Raw genomic sequence first — 19,689 nt, 5'->3', positions numbered from 1 at the left:
TGCAGCTGTTGAACAACTAAGGCAGATATATGCTCAGTGTGTGCTTTGAAGCTGTAAAAGCTGCTTTGAAGGTGAATAAAGCTGGGGTGAAGCAGAATTATTCATCCATTCAATTATAAATGATCAAAAAAATAAATATAAATATCCAGCAATTGAAGCAAGCTAAAGAGAATACATATGTGTAAAAAATATGACTTACAGAATGTGCAAAGTGGCTTAGCAGAAGTGGCTAGATGAGAAATGTGAGTCTATAGAAGCTTGTGTAACTAGGGCAAAGATAGATACATGCTGTAAGAAAATTAAAGAGATCATTGGAGAAAAAAGAAGCAGCAGTATGAATATCAAGAGCTTAGATGGAAAACTAGTGCTAAACAAAGAAAGAAAACGGAAAGTTGGGAGGAATACATAGAGGGGTTATACAAGGGAAATGAATGTAGTGTCATACAAAGGGAAGTGGAAGTGATGAAAATGAGATGGAAAACATGGTATTGTGAGAAGAATTTAACAGGGTACTGAAAGATATAACTTGAAGCAAGGTCCATGGAGTAGGTGACAATTCCTTAGAATACTGATGTCCTTTTGTGTGCAAGATGCATGAGACCAGGGGAAGACCATCAGACTTCAAGAAGTATGTAATGATTCCAATTCCAAAAAAAAACATACATACTGACAGGTGTGAATGTTACTGAACTATCAGTCTAACAAGTCATGGTTGCAAAATACAGACATAAACTATGTAAAGAAAAAATGTAAAAACTGGTTGAAGGTGACCTCTAGGAATATCTGTTTGAGTTCTCTAGAAATGAAGGGACACATGAGTCATTGCTGGCCCTACAGCTTCTCTTAAAAGATAGTTAAAGAAAAGCAAAATCCACATTATAGATTTGTAGACTTAGATAAAGCTTTTGGCAATGTTGACTGGAATCACTTTCTCAAATTCTGAAGGTTGCAGAGGTAAAATGGGAATTGGGGGTGAAAGTTATACAATTTGTACAGAAACCTGGCAGCATGAGTGTTGAATGGCATGAGAGAAGCAGTGATTGAGAAGGGGTAAGACAGGCTTGTAGCCTATCCTGATGTTATTCAATCTGCAGATTGAGGAAGTAGTCCAGGAAACCAAAGAAAAGTTTGGAGATGGAATTAAACTCTGCCAGAGACAGCAAAGGGCTTGGAAGAGCAGTTGAACAGAATTGATAGTATCTTGAAAGGAGACAATAAGATAAACATCAACAAAAGCAAAACAATGCTGGGTAGTGAAATTTTCATCAATTAAATCAAGCAGTAGTCATGAAATTAGATTAGTAAAAGAGACACTAAAAGTAGTAGATGAAGTTTGCTATTTGGACAGTAAAATAAGAAATGATGGCCAAAGTAGAGAGGATGTAAAATGTAAGCTGACAAAAGAAAGCAAACCATTTCTGAAGATCATGAATTTATTAACACTGAATATAGTAAGCTTACTCTTAAGGCATTTGTCTCTGGTGTAAATCACACAATGGAAAATCCATAATGGAATGTAATAATATTATGAGAAGGAAAGTTGGTACTCATCGTATGGCAGAATTGCTGAGTCACAGATAGGCACAACAAAAAGATTCTCACAATTAAAGCACTGGGCCATTAAGGCCTTCATCAACAATAGACTTACACTCTCTCTCTCTCTCTCTCTCTCTCTCTCTCTCTCATGCAAATGCAAATCACACACACAGCTGCAGTCTCAGGCAATGTGTGTGTGAGTTGCATTTGCATGAGAGAGAGAGAGAGAGAGAGAGAGAGAGAGAGAGAGAGAGAGAGAGAGAGAGAGTGTGTGTGTGTGTGTGTGTGTGTGTGTGTGTAAGCTTTAATTGTGAGGGTCTTTTTGTTGTGCCTATCTGTGGCTCAGCAGCTCCGCTATATGGTGGGTAGCAACTTTCCTTCTCATAATATTGTCTGAAGTTTAGCTTCATATAGAAGTAAAACAGTTCAGACAAGAAGAGAATAGAAACCTTTGTAATGTGGTACTACAGAGAATGCTGAAAATTAGATGGGTAGATCATTTAGCTAATGAAGTACTGAATAGAACTGGTCAGAAAAGAAATTTGTGGCTTAACTTGAGTAAAAGAAGGGACTGTTTGATAGGACACATTTTGAGACATCAAGGAATCATTAACTTAGTATCAGAGGGACATATGGGCATTGTAAACTGTAGAGGGACACTGAGATGTGAATTCATTAAGCAGGTTCGTATGGATGTACGTTGCAGTAATTCTGGAGTTGCATTTCTTGTTGTAAATATTTTTTGTTAAACCACATGCTCTTTCCATTTTACTAACTCTAACATCTGTTTCAGACCTGCATAAGTGTATGAATTCATTCTATTTTACCTATTGTGTTTCTATGTTTTTTAGTGCATTTGCCATTAATTAATGGTTTTTTTTAGTTTTTTTTTTTCATCTGAAATTCTGAAACCTTGTCTATCAATTATTTTTTCCTAATGATTTATTTGAGTAACTGCTTCAGTCTCATTCTTTGTTTATATTGTAACAACATCTGCATAAGCTATGCAGCTGTTTCCACTTTCCTTGATGTTCATCTTATCTTCACTGAAGATAAACTACACACTTCTGCTCACATTAAAACTATTAATGAACAACAGTACTTACATTTTGACAGTTGCCATCCTTTCCATGTTCCCTCCCATACAGCCTTGACATTTCAAGTAAACATATCTGTTCAGATGCCACATTATAAAAAGGGAGAAAGGGATAATGGAGACAATTTTAGATCTATTTCCATTCCATTTGCTAACATTGTTGAAAAGGCTGTGTATATAAGGATAATTGATTATTTAATATCACATAATTTGCTATGAAATGCAGAGTTCAGCTCTAGAAGTTGTTTAGCAACTGAAAATTCTATATCTCTTTTGTCTGTGAGGTAATGGATGAGTTAAACAGAAGGTTTCAAATGCTAGGCATATTTTTTGATTTAACTAAGACATTTGATTGTTTTGATCACAACATTTTGCTCCAGAAGTTGGACCATTAAAGAATGCAGGAAGCAGGTCAGAATTGGTTTATTTCTTACTTTTAAAAAAGACAGCAAAAGTTCATTTTTCACAGTGTTGAGAATGGCTGTGATGTGGGGTCTGTGTGGGGTATCATCGAATGGGGGGTGTCCCAGGGATCAGTGCTGGGGCCACTAGTGTTCCTTATTTATATAAATGATATGCCCTTTAATATTATGGGTAATTCTAAAATATTTCTGTTTGCTGATAACACTGGCTTGGATGCTATGTGCAACACTGGCTCAGTTTCAGATAGTGCAGTTCATGACATAAGTTCATGGTTTGTTGAAAATAAACTAATGCTAAATCACAGTAAGACTCAGTTTTTACAGTTTCTAACACACAATTCAACAAGACCCAATGTTTTAATTTCACAGAATGGAAATATGATTAGTGAAACTGAACAGTTGAAATTCTAGGTGTTCAGATAGACAGTAAGCTGTCATGCAGAGCCCACATTCAGGATCTTGTTCAGAGACTTAATACTGCCATTTTTACTATTTGAACGGTATCTGAAGTAAGTGATAGTTCACCACAAAAAGTAGTCTTCTTTGCTTATTTTCATTCACTTAATCATATGGTATTATATTTTGGGGTAAATCTTCCCATTCTAAAAGGATATTTCTGGTTCAGAAACAGGTGGTTCTGTTAGTAAGTGGAGTAAGTTTTGCGAACCTCTTGCCGACCCTTGTTCACTAGTCTGGGTAATTTGACATTGGCCTCTGAATATATACATTTTTTACTGTTGTTTCTTGTTAACAATATCTGCTTATTCTAAAGAATAGGCAGCTTTCACTCAGTTAATACTTGGCAAAAATCCAAACTGTGTTTGGATCAGACTTCCTTAACTCTTCTGCAGAAAGGTGTGCAGTATACTGTTGCATCCATTTTCAATAAGCTACAACAAGTATTAAAAAATCTTAGCAGTAATCCATGCCTTTGCATATCAAAACTAAAGACTTTCCTCATGGGTCACTCCTTCTATTTTGCTGAGGAGTTTCTTGAAAACTTACACTGATTCTTATGTTATATTGTTGGTTGTATTTACTTAAACTTATGGCTTGACTTTTTTGGGTTCATAAACATTTTATTTTTATCCGTTACTACTTTCATGTTGTAATTTCATATACTGACACGTTCAATGTTTTGAAGATTTTCTCCTTAATTTTGTCCTATGGAACATGATGTATAGATAAATTTAAAAAATGCAAACACCTTACGGCATGTACATCACCATTCTCACCTCACCCTTCATTAGACCTAATTACCCCACCAGCCTAGTTCAAAAGCAGATTTAGCACGCCATCACATCCAATCCTAGAACTGCTGATTCCTCCAAAAAATAATTTAGGAGCACACTTCTTGTCACTCAGTATTATCCTGGTCTTGAATGTATTAATCAGTGACTTCAGCAAAGGTATGTTGTCTTCCTAAAATCATGCCCTGAGCTGAGGTCCATTCTGTTCAACATTTTGCCTACCACTCCTTGAAGACTTGCCTACTGTAAGACTTGCCCTATGCATCCTCCTACCACTATCTATATGATCCCTGAGCCCGGTAATTGCCAAACACGTACCATCAAAGGGAGATCCACCTGTGAAATGATACATATTGTATACCAGGTGTTACATAAACTATGTGTGGCATTTTACATTGGCATGACTCCCATCAAGTTCTCAGTTAGGATGAAGGGGCATAAGGCAGAGGCTGTACACCAGCAGCACATAATATCCTGCTGCAGTACATGGTCTACAATGTGATAGTCATGATCTCAGTGTCTGTTTCACCATACAGGCCATCTGAATTCTTCCTGAAAACACCAGATTCTCAAAACTCAGCAGGTGGAAACTTGTACTACAACATATCATAATTTACATTAATGTCTCCTATTTCATCACTTTTTCACAGGAACTGTTCCTTTCTTTTTTTAGTTTTCTCCATCTTTCAATTTCCTCTCCCTTGTCCCTCCCAATCACACCAATCTCTAACACATATATTGCACTTAGGTCTCCATTCTTATTGACTTGTGAATGAAGTTTTGGAAGTAATCTGTCTTGTGTGCTACCCTATCTTCCATCATTAAGCTCTCAGGTTTTTAAGTCTCATCCAGTGCAATCCCCAACAATCAGTCTTTTCTTTTGATCCCATCTGGTACGTCTTCCCTGACCCAGGCTTCTGGGTGACTTTTCCAAACTCTACCTCTTTTCCTCAACCCACAGATGACCCTCTATCACAGTTGAGTCTACAGTATGGCTACCTGTATAATCGAGTCCTGCAGGCCACCCTGCCTTGACAAGACCCTTGGTTATGGATGGGACTTCTCCTTACTTGCTCCAATTATTCTCCTTATTTTTGTCTCCACTGTCCATAAGGTTGCAAAATTCTCATCTGTAGGGCACTGATTGAATCTTAATATAGCCACTCCCTTGTCCCTGAATGCAGAAAAACCATCATAATTCCACCAAGAAACAGGCTCCCCCCAAGGTGATCCTGGGGTGGATGCATCAGCAACGTGGTGAATCATAGTTGTAATGTGATCAGTCCAGTCTGGACTGCATTTGCACTGCTCAAAAACAGCTGACTGGCTGTAAATTATACAGTTAGAATTTCTAAAGAGTCATTTCAGTTGCCTCTTTTTGGGATCTGCTCCATCTAAATGATGGACAAGATGGGGTGGTGTTCACTTCCCACCTCCCACTGAGTGTGTGTGCAAGGGCAGGAGAGCAGATGAATCCATGGCGGTGACGATATGAGCAGCTTGATCCTTGTTTATCAGAATGGTGTGAGATCCTCAAGTACCTGACCCCCTCCAGGACAAGTGGTGTTGGATCCACATAATGCACTTACAGCGAAAGTGTCCTTAATTCATTGGACAACAAATTAGAGACAACCTGTCAAAGGCATTTGACTGTGTGAATCACAGCAATTTTTAAGTAAATTGAAATATTATGGTGTCACTGGTAGTGCTGCAAGGTTTCAGTCATATCTTACTAATAGAAAACAAAGGGTGTCATTACTTAACACTTCAGCAGTAGGCAATCAGACATCATCTGACTGGGAAGAAATTACATGTCGTGTTCCCCAATGTTCCATACTAGGTCCACTACTGCTTCTTGTTTATATTAATAACCTGTCATCTGTTGCATTAGCAGATGCCCAGTTTGTCTTATTTGCAGATGATACAAACATCGTAATAAATAGTAAATGAAATATAAATTTAGAAAGGGCAGATAAGAAAATTTTTACCGACAATAATAAGTGGTTCATAGTCAATTCACTGTCATTAAACTTTGAAAAGATACACTATATGCAGTTCAGAACTTCCAAGATATTTACTTCTGGTGTGTGTACAGAACATGACAACATGGAAATACGAGAAGCTGAGAGTGTAAAATTCTTGGGATTACAACTTGATAATAAATTCAGTTTTGAGCAACATACTAACGAACTGCTAAAGCGCCTAAACAAGTCTGTGTTTGCAATGCGGATGATGTCAGGCATAGGAGATATAAATATAAAAAACTGGCATATTTTGCTTATTTTCACTCCATTATGTCATATGCTATCATACGGGTTAACTCCCCAGACAGAGAAAAAAAATTTAGAGTACAGAAGCGTATAATAAGAGTAACGAGTAGTTTAAATCCAAGAACATCATGTCGAAACCTATCCAAAGAATTGGGCATATTAACCACAGCTTCTCGGTATATTTATTCCTTAATGAAGTTTGTTGTAAATAATACATCTCTTTTTCCATCTGACTGCTTAGTACACAGTATCAATACTAGGAATAAGAACAATATACATACATTTTTAAAATCACTTACTCTTGCCCAGAATGGAGTCCAGTATTCAGCAATGCATATTTTCAATAAGTTACCAGGAACCATTAAGAGTTTAGTTTCAGACAAGGCACAATTTAAACATAATTTAAAAGAAGTTTTGGTGGCCAACTCCATCTATTCCTTCCATGAGTTTTTCAACAAGTGCAGTAGACTATTTTAATGAAAATTTATTATACTTTAATTTTTGACAATACTTGGTTGTAACAGCCAAATAACTACCTACTATGTGAATGATGGATGTATGGAAAGCAGATGTAAGTCTTAAGTCTGTAAACAGTGGAAGTTTAATTTTAAATCTTGTACATAATCTGACTGTTATTAACTGAGGATCACTGAAATGAATAATTTACTTTAAATTTTGACGATACTTGGAGGTAATAGCCAAGAAACTAGCAAATGTCTGAATGATGGATTTAATGAAAGCACATGTAAGCATTAAACCTGTAAATATTAGAAGTTTAAATTTAATTCATGTACATAATTTTACTGTTTATTGACTGAGGATCATTAAAATTAATTAAACTCAAGTTTTTTAATTACATTATTGTAATGTGTTTATCTGACATGTTCCACACCTAGGAGGATTCCCTCTTTTATGGGTCTATGGAATGAATAATTAATCTAATCTAATCTAAAATCTCAAAGAGCATAAAGAGATGGGGCATTTCAGCAATAAGCTGTTTGGTTTTCTCACTGTCAACAAGCTCATACGACGGCAGGCACACGGAGCATATCACAACAGTAACATGAGCCTTTGTACTGACAGCCAGCACTTTAGCACTGTGATTGAAGGCACAGGTGAGGGAACAAATGATATCTTCCAAATACAGGTATATCTGTCTCTTCGAGACTTAGGTAAAAAGATCTCTCCCATACATGGAATGTCAATCACTTCAAATGGGTCCCATATCCATTCATATTTCTCTGGAGTATGGAAGACATTATAGCATAGTGGTTTTAATTTATGCCTATCATTTTGCTGAGGGGGACTGGATGGACTGCCTGGGTCGGATGGCAAGGCACCTAACTCCATGATGTCCTCATCATCAAACAATCACATCAGTATTACACATGACAGTGCCCAAGACAGCTTTTGACAAAAAAATCATCCTTTTTCCAAACCCATTTATGCTTTGAGGTTGAAGGGGATAGGGGAAGTTCAGAAGCACCCAGTTTTTGTGGTAGTCATTAAAACAAAGGCATTTTTCACTGTGGCAAGACCTTCTCATGAAATTTCAGTCACTGACTTTCTCCTCAGAGTGTGAAAGTATTTTATTGGCACCCACCCACATAAGGAGAAATGATCATCACAAGAAAATAGGAGAAATCAGGGCTCATATGGAAAGTTTAAATATTCATTTTTACTACACAGTGTTTGAGAGTGGAATGGTAGGGAAGTAGTTCAATGAACCCTCTGCCAGGCATTTAATTGTGAATTCCAGGGTAATCATGTAGAAGTAGATAAATGATGTACACACTATTGTTACTGAATGCAGAATACCAGGTGAGTAAATCTACAAATCCCAGTCACTAACTGCACTACTTCTTTGTTTAATACCTTATTCACAAATATAAGAATTATGTGTTACATTCACATATTCATCATCTATGTTACTGTTAAGTTGGATGCTTATGTTTTCCAACTATTGTAAATCATATATCAAATACTAGGTACATGATCAGATTTATAATAGTCTAAGAAGTCTCCAAGTCATTTTACTCACATTGAACTGTGTCATCTTCTTGAGCAGAGCACTACGGATAGTCTGAAGTTGTGTTGATATTACCGACAAGACAGAAATATTTATTCGGTTGAATTCATCAAAGCATCCCCAGGCACCACTCTGAGAGAGACCAGCTAATATAGTGCCCACTGCTTTGAAATCCATACCTTCACCACAATTTGTGACTATGCACAAGAGCCCAAGTGCTTTTGCCAAGTCCTTAGTTGTTTCAGTTTTTCCTGTCCCTGCAGGACCTATGAAGAAATACAAATTATTCAACTAGACTTTTTCACGAATAAATCAAATTTAGAATTTAAACATCACTATGGTACCCAAGTTTCATGGATAGCAGGAGTCATGTGTGTGTGTGTGTGTGTGTGTGTGTGTGTGTGTGTGGAGGGAGGGAGGGAGGAGGCTCAGCATGTTGTCAGCCATATTTACAGAATAATTTGCAATGTGAATACAAAATGACTCATTTCACATCACATCATTAAAATGTATCATGCAAATGATCCTTTGAACATGTTAACATTACATGAAAGTCTTCTATGTTTATAGTAAATAAAAATGAAAAATTCACTGTGGAAAACAATGAGCCAATGAAGTACTGCACAGTATGGACATGCGAAACACATTCAAGAAACACAAATGCTACATTTTACCCAACATGGAAAACTTGATGCGCAAGGCACTGTAAGTCCATATGAAAACAGTATAGAAATGTGATATCAAATTAAGATCAAATGACTGTCTGTCTGACTGCAGCCTGGTATCAATGTACTTATTGTCATCATCATTGTCAGTAACAACAAGGATAATGGGACAAAAAAAATCTGTGGAGAGCCTCAAAGCATTGTGTTAGATCCTTTGCATTTCTTTATTTTTGGAAGTGGTCTTCGTTGCTTTACAGGCACAACCACCTGATACAAAAAAACCAAACAACAATCTAGGCATTTGTATTAGGATTATGGAGACCTTCAGGACTAAAGAAATTTGATCACTGAATTCTGGATTGGTCTGAATCAAACGGTCTCTCTCAATGTCAAGAAGCCACTGATTATACTGTTTTGCACAGTATGAAAAATACAAGATTATTTGACCATTAAATGTAATCACAAAGAACTATCCATAGCAGATTCTTCATGACTCCATGGACTAAATATTGAAAGCATACTCAATTACAGTACAGATACTGGAACTCTGTACCATTTATTATTTGAACGGTAAAACTAATTTGTGAAACAGAGGCAATTTTAGAGACATATTTCACTTATTTATGTTAAACCAGGTTTAGTAGCACTATATATTGGGATTATAGCATCCAGCAAAGAGAGTTATTATTATTCAGAAGAGGGTCATCCATTTCATGAACAGAGTTCATACCACATGCTCCCGCTGGGATTTATTCAAACAGTTGGGAATCTCACCAAGTCATGCCAGAACTTCTCTCAGGGATATCCTTAACTAGGAAAAAATCAAACATTACAGAGATTCAATGGCATTTTGTGCGAATGATACGTGAGATAAACATAACTTACACAGAGAGACAGAAACCTCAGCATGGTAAAAAAAAAGAGTATATTTCTCTAGCGTCAAGATATACACTGTCCTATCAGCTCATATCATATCTGTTGGTGACATTCCATAAGTTAAAAAGTATCAGTAATGATCTACATACTACAACATAAAAGCTATGAACATTATGAATGTAATGAAAAAGCACTTGTACGTATTATTGTGTAATGAAATGTTTATTACCATTGTAATATTGTGTAGGTAGCAGTGATCCAATATACCAGCATTTGTAGTATGATTTAATGCATCTACATATTGTTCAGTAAAATTCTACATGTCCATAGTAGGTTTTTGAAGATAGGTAGCACTACATATCTACTCATTGCTAACACTATTCCCGTAAGTTACTTGTCGGTGATTTGTAGGTGTGGAGCTGGTGACTTAGTAGTATCTGAGTTGTTTTCCATCGGTTCAGATCAGGTGAATTTGGTGGTCAAGACATCAAAATAAGTCTACTACCATGCTCCTCAAACTACCGGAAGGGTAAACTGCTGCAGGGATCAATACTAAACAATGTGTGCTGAACAGTGTGCTCTTAAACACTTGCTCCTGCACCAGCATTGTACTCTGATATCAGAACCACCATAGATAACATACTATTCCATTCTACAGAACATCCAAGTCTCTGACCTCCATGTTCAGTGATGAGGCATGGACTTCCAACACCTGTTTGTCTACTCATAGCTTCATTGTCCTTCAACCACTTTCCACAGATGCTCATGACAGTAGTACATGAACAGCTGACAAGCTTTGCCTTTTCCAAAATGCTCGTTTCAGTCTCCAGACCACAGCAATCTGCTCTTTGTCAAAGCTGCTTATTTATGAAAATTTCCACATTTGTAGCCTGTATTGTTACTAGAATGGCTTCCCATTCATCTTTCCTCTGGTTATATACTTTCCTTATCAAGTCACATCCCTGCAATATCGCCACATGGCACTCAGCCTCATGGTGGGCACTGGTCATAATGTTTTACCACATAAGTGTATGACACATTCCACATAGTAGTTATATGCTTGTAGCTGGAACCACAACACACAAAATAAATTTTAAAAAATATTTCTGGCATGTTTCAGTTTCATGTCACAGAAGAACTATATTTTCTTTAGCCATCAAAACTTTCTTTCTCTATGTTCTGTGTTGTAATTTATTAGTATGTTTGGTACTATGATTCCATCATTCTTTTCATAAGTTCCTTACATTTTTTCCATCATATCTCCTCCTAGTGATTTAATATGGTTCAATACTGCCTGATGGCATATTTTGTTCACATTAAGTTATATGGTACTGGAATTCATAAAGTAATCTCACCATTTGGGCTGTCAGCTTCTCTATCTGCTGATGATTTGTTAACAGGCAACACTTACATACAATGAGCAATTTTGGCACAGCTGTTGTCCTGTAGAATGCATGCTGTGCTTCTCATGTGATGTTTCCACACCAACTCTTGCTTATGTTCCAGAGATGTTAACAGTTTTAAAATGTCCCAACACTTTCATCATTGGATGTAAAAATAATATTGAAACAGGGCATAAAAATTTGTGTTTCAACTGTCAAACTCTATAGAAAAAGTTATTAATAGAAGACTATTCTAACTTTGTAAGTTGACTTTTCACAAGACACTTGGTGTCTTTGTTCAGGTGAGAGCAATATAAGAAGTTTTAGAGTGTCACTTTACCCAGATGTTATCACCATTCTGGTCTTCTTTCTATGAATATAGTTTCTGTGTTATGAAAACATGAAAATGCACTATCGTCAATTACAAATACAAGACCGAAAGGTACATAAAAAATTGCCTATCCTGCAGTATAGTAAGGAAAACACATAACTATATTTGTTACTGATTTTGAGTTATATGAGGGCTGTTCAAGGAGTATCTGACATTTTTTTTATAAAATCAATCTTTATTCAGATACAATTGTTTGAGACTATCACCTTTAAAGCAGTATCCTTCGGCTACTACATACATCTCTGAACGCTACTGCCACGTTGGAAACATCACTGGAGAGCCTCTTTCGGTATAGTGCACAGCTGCTCTGTCAAATTCTTCATGGTGTCTTATATGATCTGAAATCTGGTCCCTATTAGTGTCTTTTTCAGTTTAGGGAAAAGCCAAAAGTCTCTCAGTGCTAGGTCAGGGAAACAGGAAGTCTAACAAACCACTATCATGTTGTGTTTGGCCAAAATGCTCTGAATTAGTTGAGAATGATGAGCAGTTGCGTTATTGTGGTGAATGTGCCAACTGCCTACTTCCCACAAGTCTGTCTGCTTGCATCTCACTGTTTCATGAAGGCAACATAATACTTCTTTGTAGGACTCCTTACTGACATTAATAACTTCTGGGGTTTATTCATGATGGACTACACTGTTGAAGTAAAAAAAAATGATCATAATGACCATTACACTGCTAAAAACAGGCCATGCTTTTTTCGGTCTTGGGGATGATGGGCTCTTCTATTGTGATCACTGGATATTTGTCCCTGGGTTGTACCCATAAACCCAAGGATCTTCATCAGTAATCACTGTGTTAAGAAACTTAGAATTACTGTATCTGGCATATCCTGTGTGATCTCCAAAAGCAGTTGGTCCTGTTCAGCTGTTAGCAACTTTGACACAAATTCTGTTGAGATCCTCCTGAGATCCAAATAAAATCGAATAAACAGATTCAGTACTAATTTTAACCTCATCTGCAAGTTCTCTGATCATGATTCATCTATTGTGCATCACCAGGTGATGAATAACAACCCCATTTGCTGACATTGAGGTTTTACCTGAAAGTGCTTCACTCTTCACTGATGAATGGCCATTTTTGAAGCAGTTGTACCAGTCCTTTATCTGTGTGGTACCCATCGCTTCATCCCCAAACACTTGTGGAATACTGTGGATTGTTAAGCTAAAAACAAAATTTGATGCAATAACATTGTTCCATTTTTTCTGTCACTCTGTCCACAATACAAAATCGAGTTACTTCCAGTCATGCATGTTCACTTGTCAGAGGCTACCGAGCAGCTGGTTGTTCCTGCAGTCATGAAAAAAAGAAGGCACTCACACTATGTATGCCTACAAACATAGAGAGCACACAAGCACTGATACCATTGTTGGTTTCAATATTAAAAGATAATATCAAATACTTTTTAAACAGTCCTCATACAGTGTGCAAAATTCAGGATACACAGCCACCATTTTTGGCAACAACAATGGCTCTAACACACTGCATCAAGTTGGACTAAGCTTGAGTGACAGACATGAATACCTCATTTCACACTGCATCAGCTCTATGTCACACTTCATCAACTGCTGTGGCAGACATGCAGTAGTGTGCCAGAGCCTCAGCAACTTATGACCAAATGTTTTCATTCAGCAAAATATCTTATGAACATGCTGGCAAGGAGAACCGCCAAACACACTCTGTATCAAGGTAGGTCAGGACAGCACAGGACAGTTGTAGCCTTGCATTTTCTTGTTGAAAGACTGTTTCAGAGAGACCTAGAAGATAGGACACTGCCAGCAGCCTTATTGTGTTAGAAAAGTGACTGCTGCTTTTCAAAGTATTGTTTATGTCAACAAGAGGTGATTCCGTGGTGTACCTAAGTGCAAACCACACCATCATATTGATGCTGGGCCTGTACTATTGCGATGATGATGATGATGAATGCAATCTAGCGAAGTTAATTACCCTCGGGACCTCTACACATGTGATGCTCTATACAGAACAGAAATTTTTCCTGTGTACAGTAGTGTCATTGGGTGCAGCACTGCTGGCATATCTCTCTCTGCTGCCATATCTATGGGAGCCACAACAACAGTCACAACACTAAGAGTATATGATGCTCCATACTGTCTATGAGAGTATATGCCCATTTCCTGACTCAAGATATGTGAACATAATGTATAATTCTGCACACTTAAGCAGACAATATCTCTCTTCCCTCAGGCACTAGTCAAATGGAGCCATTGAGTTCATGTATGGTGCAGAGCCGGACTTCCCAAACTTTTCAGCTGGTGGACCCCTTTTTCAGGTGAGAATCTGCGGCAGACCACTTGTCAGTCAAGCACACAGTAACTGTTGAAATTCAGCATGAAGCCAATAGTAATTGAAAATTTCTTAACACAAGTGCCATTTTTCCATTAACCTCTTGAAAAATCAATATTCTTGGTTTAAAGATGAATGGAAGTAACCTGAAATTAATGACATTGCCATTTGTCTGAATTCCCACTATATTCACATCCTAGCTGTTGGATTTACTCTCATTGTTCAACACACTCTAATTGAGTGGAGGGGAATATATTACAATTAAAAGCAACATTTGTTGGGTATCATTTTAATTTTTGGAACAAATATATATGAAAACAAAGATGATGTGACTTACCAAACAAAAGCGCTGGCAGGTCGATAGACACACAAACAAACACAAACATACACACAAAATTCGAGCTTTTGCAAGCGGCGGTTGCTTCGTCAGGAAAGAGGGAAGGAGAGGGAAATATGAAAGGATGTGGATTTTACTGGAGAGGGTAAGGAGTCATCCCAATCCCAGGAGCAGAAAGACTTACCTTAGGGGGAAAAAAGGATAGGTATACACTCACACACACACACACATATATCCATCCGCACATACACAGACACAGGTTTCTTAGAAACTTCCACATGGGAAAAATATATTAAAAACAAAGATTACACGACTTACCAAGCGGGAAAGCGCCGTAGATAGGCACAATGAATAAAACACACAAACACACTCACAGAATTTGTGTCTGTGTATGTATGGATGGATGTGTGTGTGTGTGTGTGTGTGTGTGTGTGTGTGTGTGTGTGTGTGTGTGTCTGTGTCTGTGTCTGTGCGCGCGAGTATATACCTATCCTTTTTTCCCCCTAAGGTAAGTCTTTCCGTCCCCGGGATTGGAATGACTCCTTACCCTCTCCCTTAAAACCCACATCCTTTCATCTTTCCTTTTCCTTCCCTCTTTCCTGATGAAGCAGCCGCCGGTTGCGAAAGCTCGAAATTATGTGTGTGTATTTGTGTGTTTTATTCATTGTGCCTATCTACCGGCGCTTTCCCACTATATATATATATATTAAAAACAAAGATTCCAAGACTTACCAAGCGGGAAAGCGCCGGCAGACAGGCACATGAACAAAACACACAAACACACACACAGAATTACGAGCTTTCGCAACTGGCAGTTGCTTCGTCAGGAAAGAGGGAAGGAGAGGGAAAAATGAAAGGATGTGGGTTTTAAGGAAGAGGGTAAGGAGTCATTCCAATCCCGGGAGCGGAAAGACTTCCCTTAGGGGAAAAAAAGGACAGGTGTACACTCGCACACACACACCCACACACACACACACACACACACACACACACATATCCATCCGCACATACACAGACACAAGCAGACACCTGTCCTTTTTTTCCCCTACGGGAAGTCTTTCCGCTCCTGGGATTGGAATGACTCCTTACTCTCTCCCTTAAAACCCACATCCTTTCGTCTTTTCCTCTCCTTCCTGAAGAAGCAACCATTGGTTGCGAAAGCTAGTAATTCGGAAAATACAAACAAAATACCTGCAAAAGTTATAGTCTGGTACTGATCATTGCTCATCAACAAAGGAAATTGCATTGTTCAATACGGCAGATGAGTCTGTAGGAATAATAATGGAAGCTCAATGTGAAGTTATGGATGTCAATCTTTTTGCATGGTGAGTGACTCCAGCTGATGATATATATGATATTCCTCTTGAATGCTTGAATCTTGTCAGTGGCCATGATCATTCTTCTTTTCCTTGCACTAAGATACTCATTTCACTCATTTTAGGGGAAAAGTAACACCACAGCTGTATATTGAGAATGTCTTTATTCTATCATACGACTAGTTTTAGTGACACATTACCACCACCCTCAGGCCCCATCACTGCCAAAAGATTATTTGATTTCCTGGCACATTTAGTGTGAGATCCTTCTTTCTAGCACTAGTGGTCTAGCTTTGATCAGGATCCTATACTGACCAAGTTGTCTCCAGTAGGAGATATTCTCAAGATACTGCTGTAGTGATACTTTTTCTCATAATTATTAATGTGAATGTTGAAGGTGCACACTTTTGAAAAGTCAGGTTCAATACTTAACAAATGGAAATACATGTCTGGTTCAGCATCTAGATAGCTTCAGTACTTAGTTTGTATGGCAGCACAGATTGAGAATCTGGATTTGTACACGTATGTTGTGACAAATGGTAGTATAACATGTTTTGCTTTTTCAACAAGGGGGTAGAACGTTTTGTTTTTCAAATAGATCCAAAACTGTGAGTAACCATCACTATCAAAAGTAGATTTCAAAGTTGAGTCTGTGACAAATTTGTATCAACTACTCATATCCATTCAGTGACAGAATGTTCGGTGTTTTAGATAAAGTAAATGGGTTAACCACCCATTCATATTCCTGCACATTCTCATTTGGAACTATTGGGAAATAATGCTCCAGTGATGATATCAAACTTTGGAGATGTCTGAGGAATTCATGAAACAAATTGCTCCAATGTCGTCTTCAAAAAATGTTGGGAAGAAGGAAACACTTAATCCCCCTCCTCGCTTTGCCCAAAAATTGATTTTCCTCTTGAATGCTTGAATCTTGTCATTGAACGTGACCATTGTTATACTTTACCTTGCAGTAAAATATTCATTTCACTCATTTTACAGAAAATATCAGCCAAATAAGCAAGTATACATTACCAATGTTCGTCATTAATTAGGTCTGATAATTTGGTATTATGGTCTAAATGTAAAGCTAGGACTTCTAAACACAATTCATATAATCAAGAGAGTGCATTCCCATGTGAGAGTCACCTCACTTCTCTGTGGAGAAGGGAATGATGAAGGCTCCCATATCTTCACACAGGATTGTGAAAAGTCTTGAATTCAATCACCGTTATTTTATGTAATTAATAATTTGGATGGATTTATCTAAAACTTTCTTGAAGGAAGCAGCCATTTGATTCATAGCTAAAGCATGTCTGTGGAGAGCTCAATGACTACAGCTGCAGTCCTCTTTCATTTTACTTATCGTTCTGACTGTTGGACCCGTCATCGCTTTTGCAGCATCTGTGCACACATTGATGAAATTAGACCATGAAATTTCATTGTCTTACAAAAATCATCCAACAAATTAAATATTTCACCATCTGTTTTATTGGCAGCTAGTGGTTTGCACAATAACATTTCCTCCTCAAAACATCCTGAGTATTCGTGATGGACGAAAGACAATAAAATTGCTAATCCTGAAACATCAATAGGTTCATCTATTCAGAGAGAAAATGAATCGTGGTGGACCAGAGATGCTTTCACAGCATTTGATAGTTTTATTGCCTTTTCATTTAGCATACAAGAAAAAATATCACTAACACATTGTTTTATGAGGATTTCTGCAATGGGGTGAGCTTTTTCTGTCTTTGCCACTCAATTACTTAGCAAGAAAGAACCTTTCAATCAATTTTCATTCATTGCTTTTGTATGGAGTTTTCATACAGTGTTGAGAAGCAGGTAATTCAGTGCTCTTAATCATGAAAAAAATCAAACTCTTTAGTCTGGAAGTCTGGGTGAGCACCCTCAAAATGATGGTGCAGTTTAACTGGAACCACCAAACTGTTTAGGAGGACTTGCATGTGAATTACACACAGAGCTTTACCCTGCTATCTCGATAAAGACCATTTCTAAATAGCTTTTGTTGTACTTACAGTTCTTAGATATTCCACTTCCACAGGGCATTGCAACTAATAGTGTACTTGCACAGAGTTTTTGCATAATAAATCTGGTTGTGATGCTTCATGTGATAGTTCTTCATTTGGCTGTCATCCTTCCACATTAATTTTAACCAATCACTTTCCTTGCCATGAGGGTGATGGAGAAACTGCTCACTTCTTCAGAGTTCCTTACTTCCACCACCGATCCATGTTGGAAGTAATAAACGGGTCAAAAAGTGAATGATGAAACAGGTAGTGCACTCATGAAGGAAGTGTAATACTGAATGATGTCTCAGATGCCATATGTGCCAGTGTGGGCTCTGATTGGTCGAGTGAGCTTGCAACATTTCAGAATATCATGTGCAGAAGGTTTCTGCATATTGAGCACCATGAGCCAGTGGACACACGACCACTGGAGTGTTGCAGAAACAGTCGAGCATGGAGGCCACATCCACTGACACTAAATTACATGCAGGTCCCAACTTTGGCACTGCAGCCAAAGCACTGTGCTTGGGAACACAGCTTGAGATAAACATACACATATTTTTCAAATGAAATAAAGATAATGTTGATGAATTTGTTTTTTTTTTTTTACACTTTTTAATTAATAATTTTGCTCATGCTTTTACAAGTTTTTGTCAAAGGTGGCTCCCTAGAAAGAGCCGGCAGACCCCTAAGGACTTTTTGGACCGCACATTGGAAAACCCTGGTATAGAGTATGGCCTGCCTGAACCCATCAATTCCAGAGTCACATGACAGGCATAGCATCTTCACCAGCCTCAGCAACAATATCACAGAACAAGGAACCATACTTTCAAGCCCTGATACTGCCACTATAGCTTGTAACTGTTTTTCCTTCTTACAAGGGGCAAAATGTGATCTTATTTACAAGCAACTGATACTCAAATGTGATTTCTATATGAGAAACCACTGGGTAATTTTTCCTTATGTACAGAATGTAGATGTTATACCTACTTTGTGCAATTGTGCTGAAATGTTAATTTATTTATTTTTATTTTTTCTTACAGTTCAAAACATGTATTTAACATGCATGGGCAATGTTACAATAATTACATTTAGATTATTGATACACAATATATATAGATTACATGCTAATAAGTAAAAGATCATTTAAGTATATTTATCATAGCATTCCTGAGGTCAAATCATGTCAGCACCATACTGTATGGGCACTTCCATATAAGCAATTTTTTACACTCATTTTTAAAAATTCTACCAGAAAGCTGTTTCAGGTTGTTTGGCAGAGAATTATAAAATATTGCCCCCTTAATGAATGGGGTATTTGTTGTTAGATTCAATCTGCTGCTCACCATATGAAAGTCTGATTTGTGTCTTGTATCGTAGTCATGGATTTCCATATTCCTGTTTGCCACTTTTTTGCCTTTTTTCACTAATAATATTTATTGAAACATATATACTGCATAGATAGTCATAATATTCAAATTAATAAACAGGTTTTTGCATGAAGTTCTGGGTCTTACTTTTGCCATAGTTCTTATTACTCTTCTCTGCAGTACAAATAACCTTCTTATAGTGTATTGGCTACACCCACCCCACAATACAATTCCATGAGATAGATGGGGCTACACCAACCCAAAATAACGCTATTTTTATTGCGTCAATATCTAGATATTGAACTAATCTCCTTAGAAAATACAGACTAGATGTTATTTTACCACAGACATGATCTATTTGCTGATTCCACGAAAGTCTGTCATCTATATATATCCCCAGAAATTTACATTCTGAACA

The 19,689-nt window shown here is 37.5% G+C and overlaps 1 protein-coding gene across 1 annotated transcript in view; it reads right to left on the bottom strand.

Annotated features, from left to right (window-relative positions):
* Nucleotides 1-19,689, bottom strand: part of LOC126273341 (dynein axonemal heavy chain 10) — a 1,458,287-nt gene that overhangs the window by 592,154 nt on the left and 846,444 nt on the right. Inside the window, exon 111 of the mRNA XM_049976887.1 lies at nucleotides 8,616-8,869. Coding sequence (XP_049832844.1) covers nucleotides 8,616-8,869 — 254 coding nt within the window. The remainder of the gene's footprint in view (nucleotides 1-8,615; nucleotides 8,870-19,689) is intronic.

The sequence above is a fragment of the Schistocerca gregaria genome, chromosome 5 (assembly GCF_023897955.1).
Source record: "Schistocerca gregaria isolate iqSchGreg1 chromosome 5, iqSchGreg1.2, whole genome shotgun sequence".
Classification (NCBI taxonomy): domain Eukaryota; kingdom Metazoa; phylum Arthropoda; class Insecta; order Orthoptera; family Acrididae; genus Schistocerca; species Schistocerca gregaria.
This window is presented reverse-complemented; position numbering and strand designations above follow the sequence as displayed.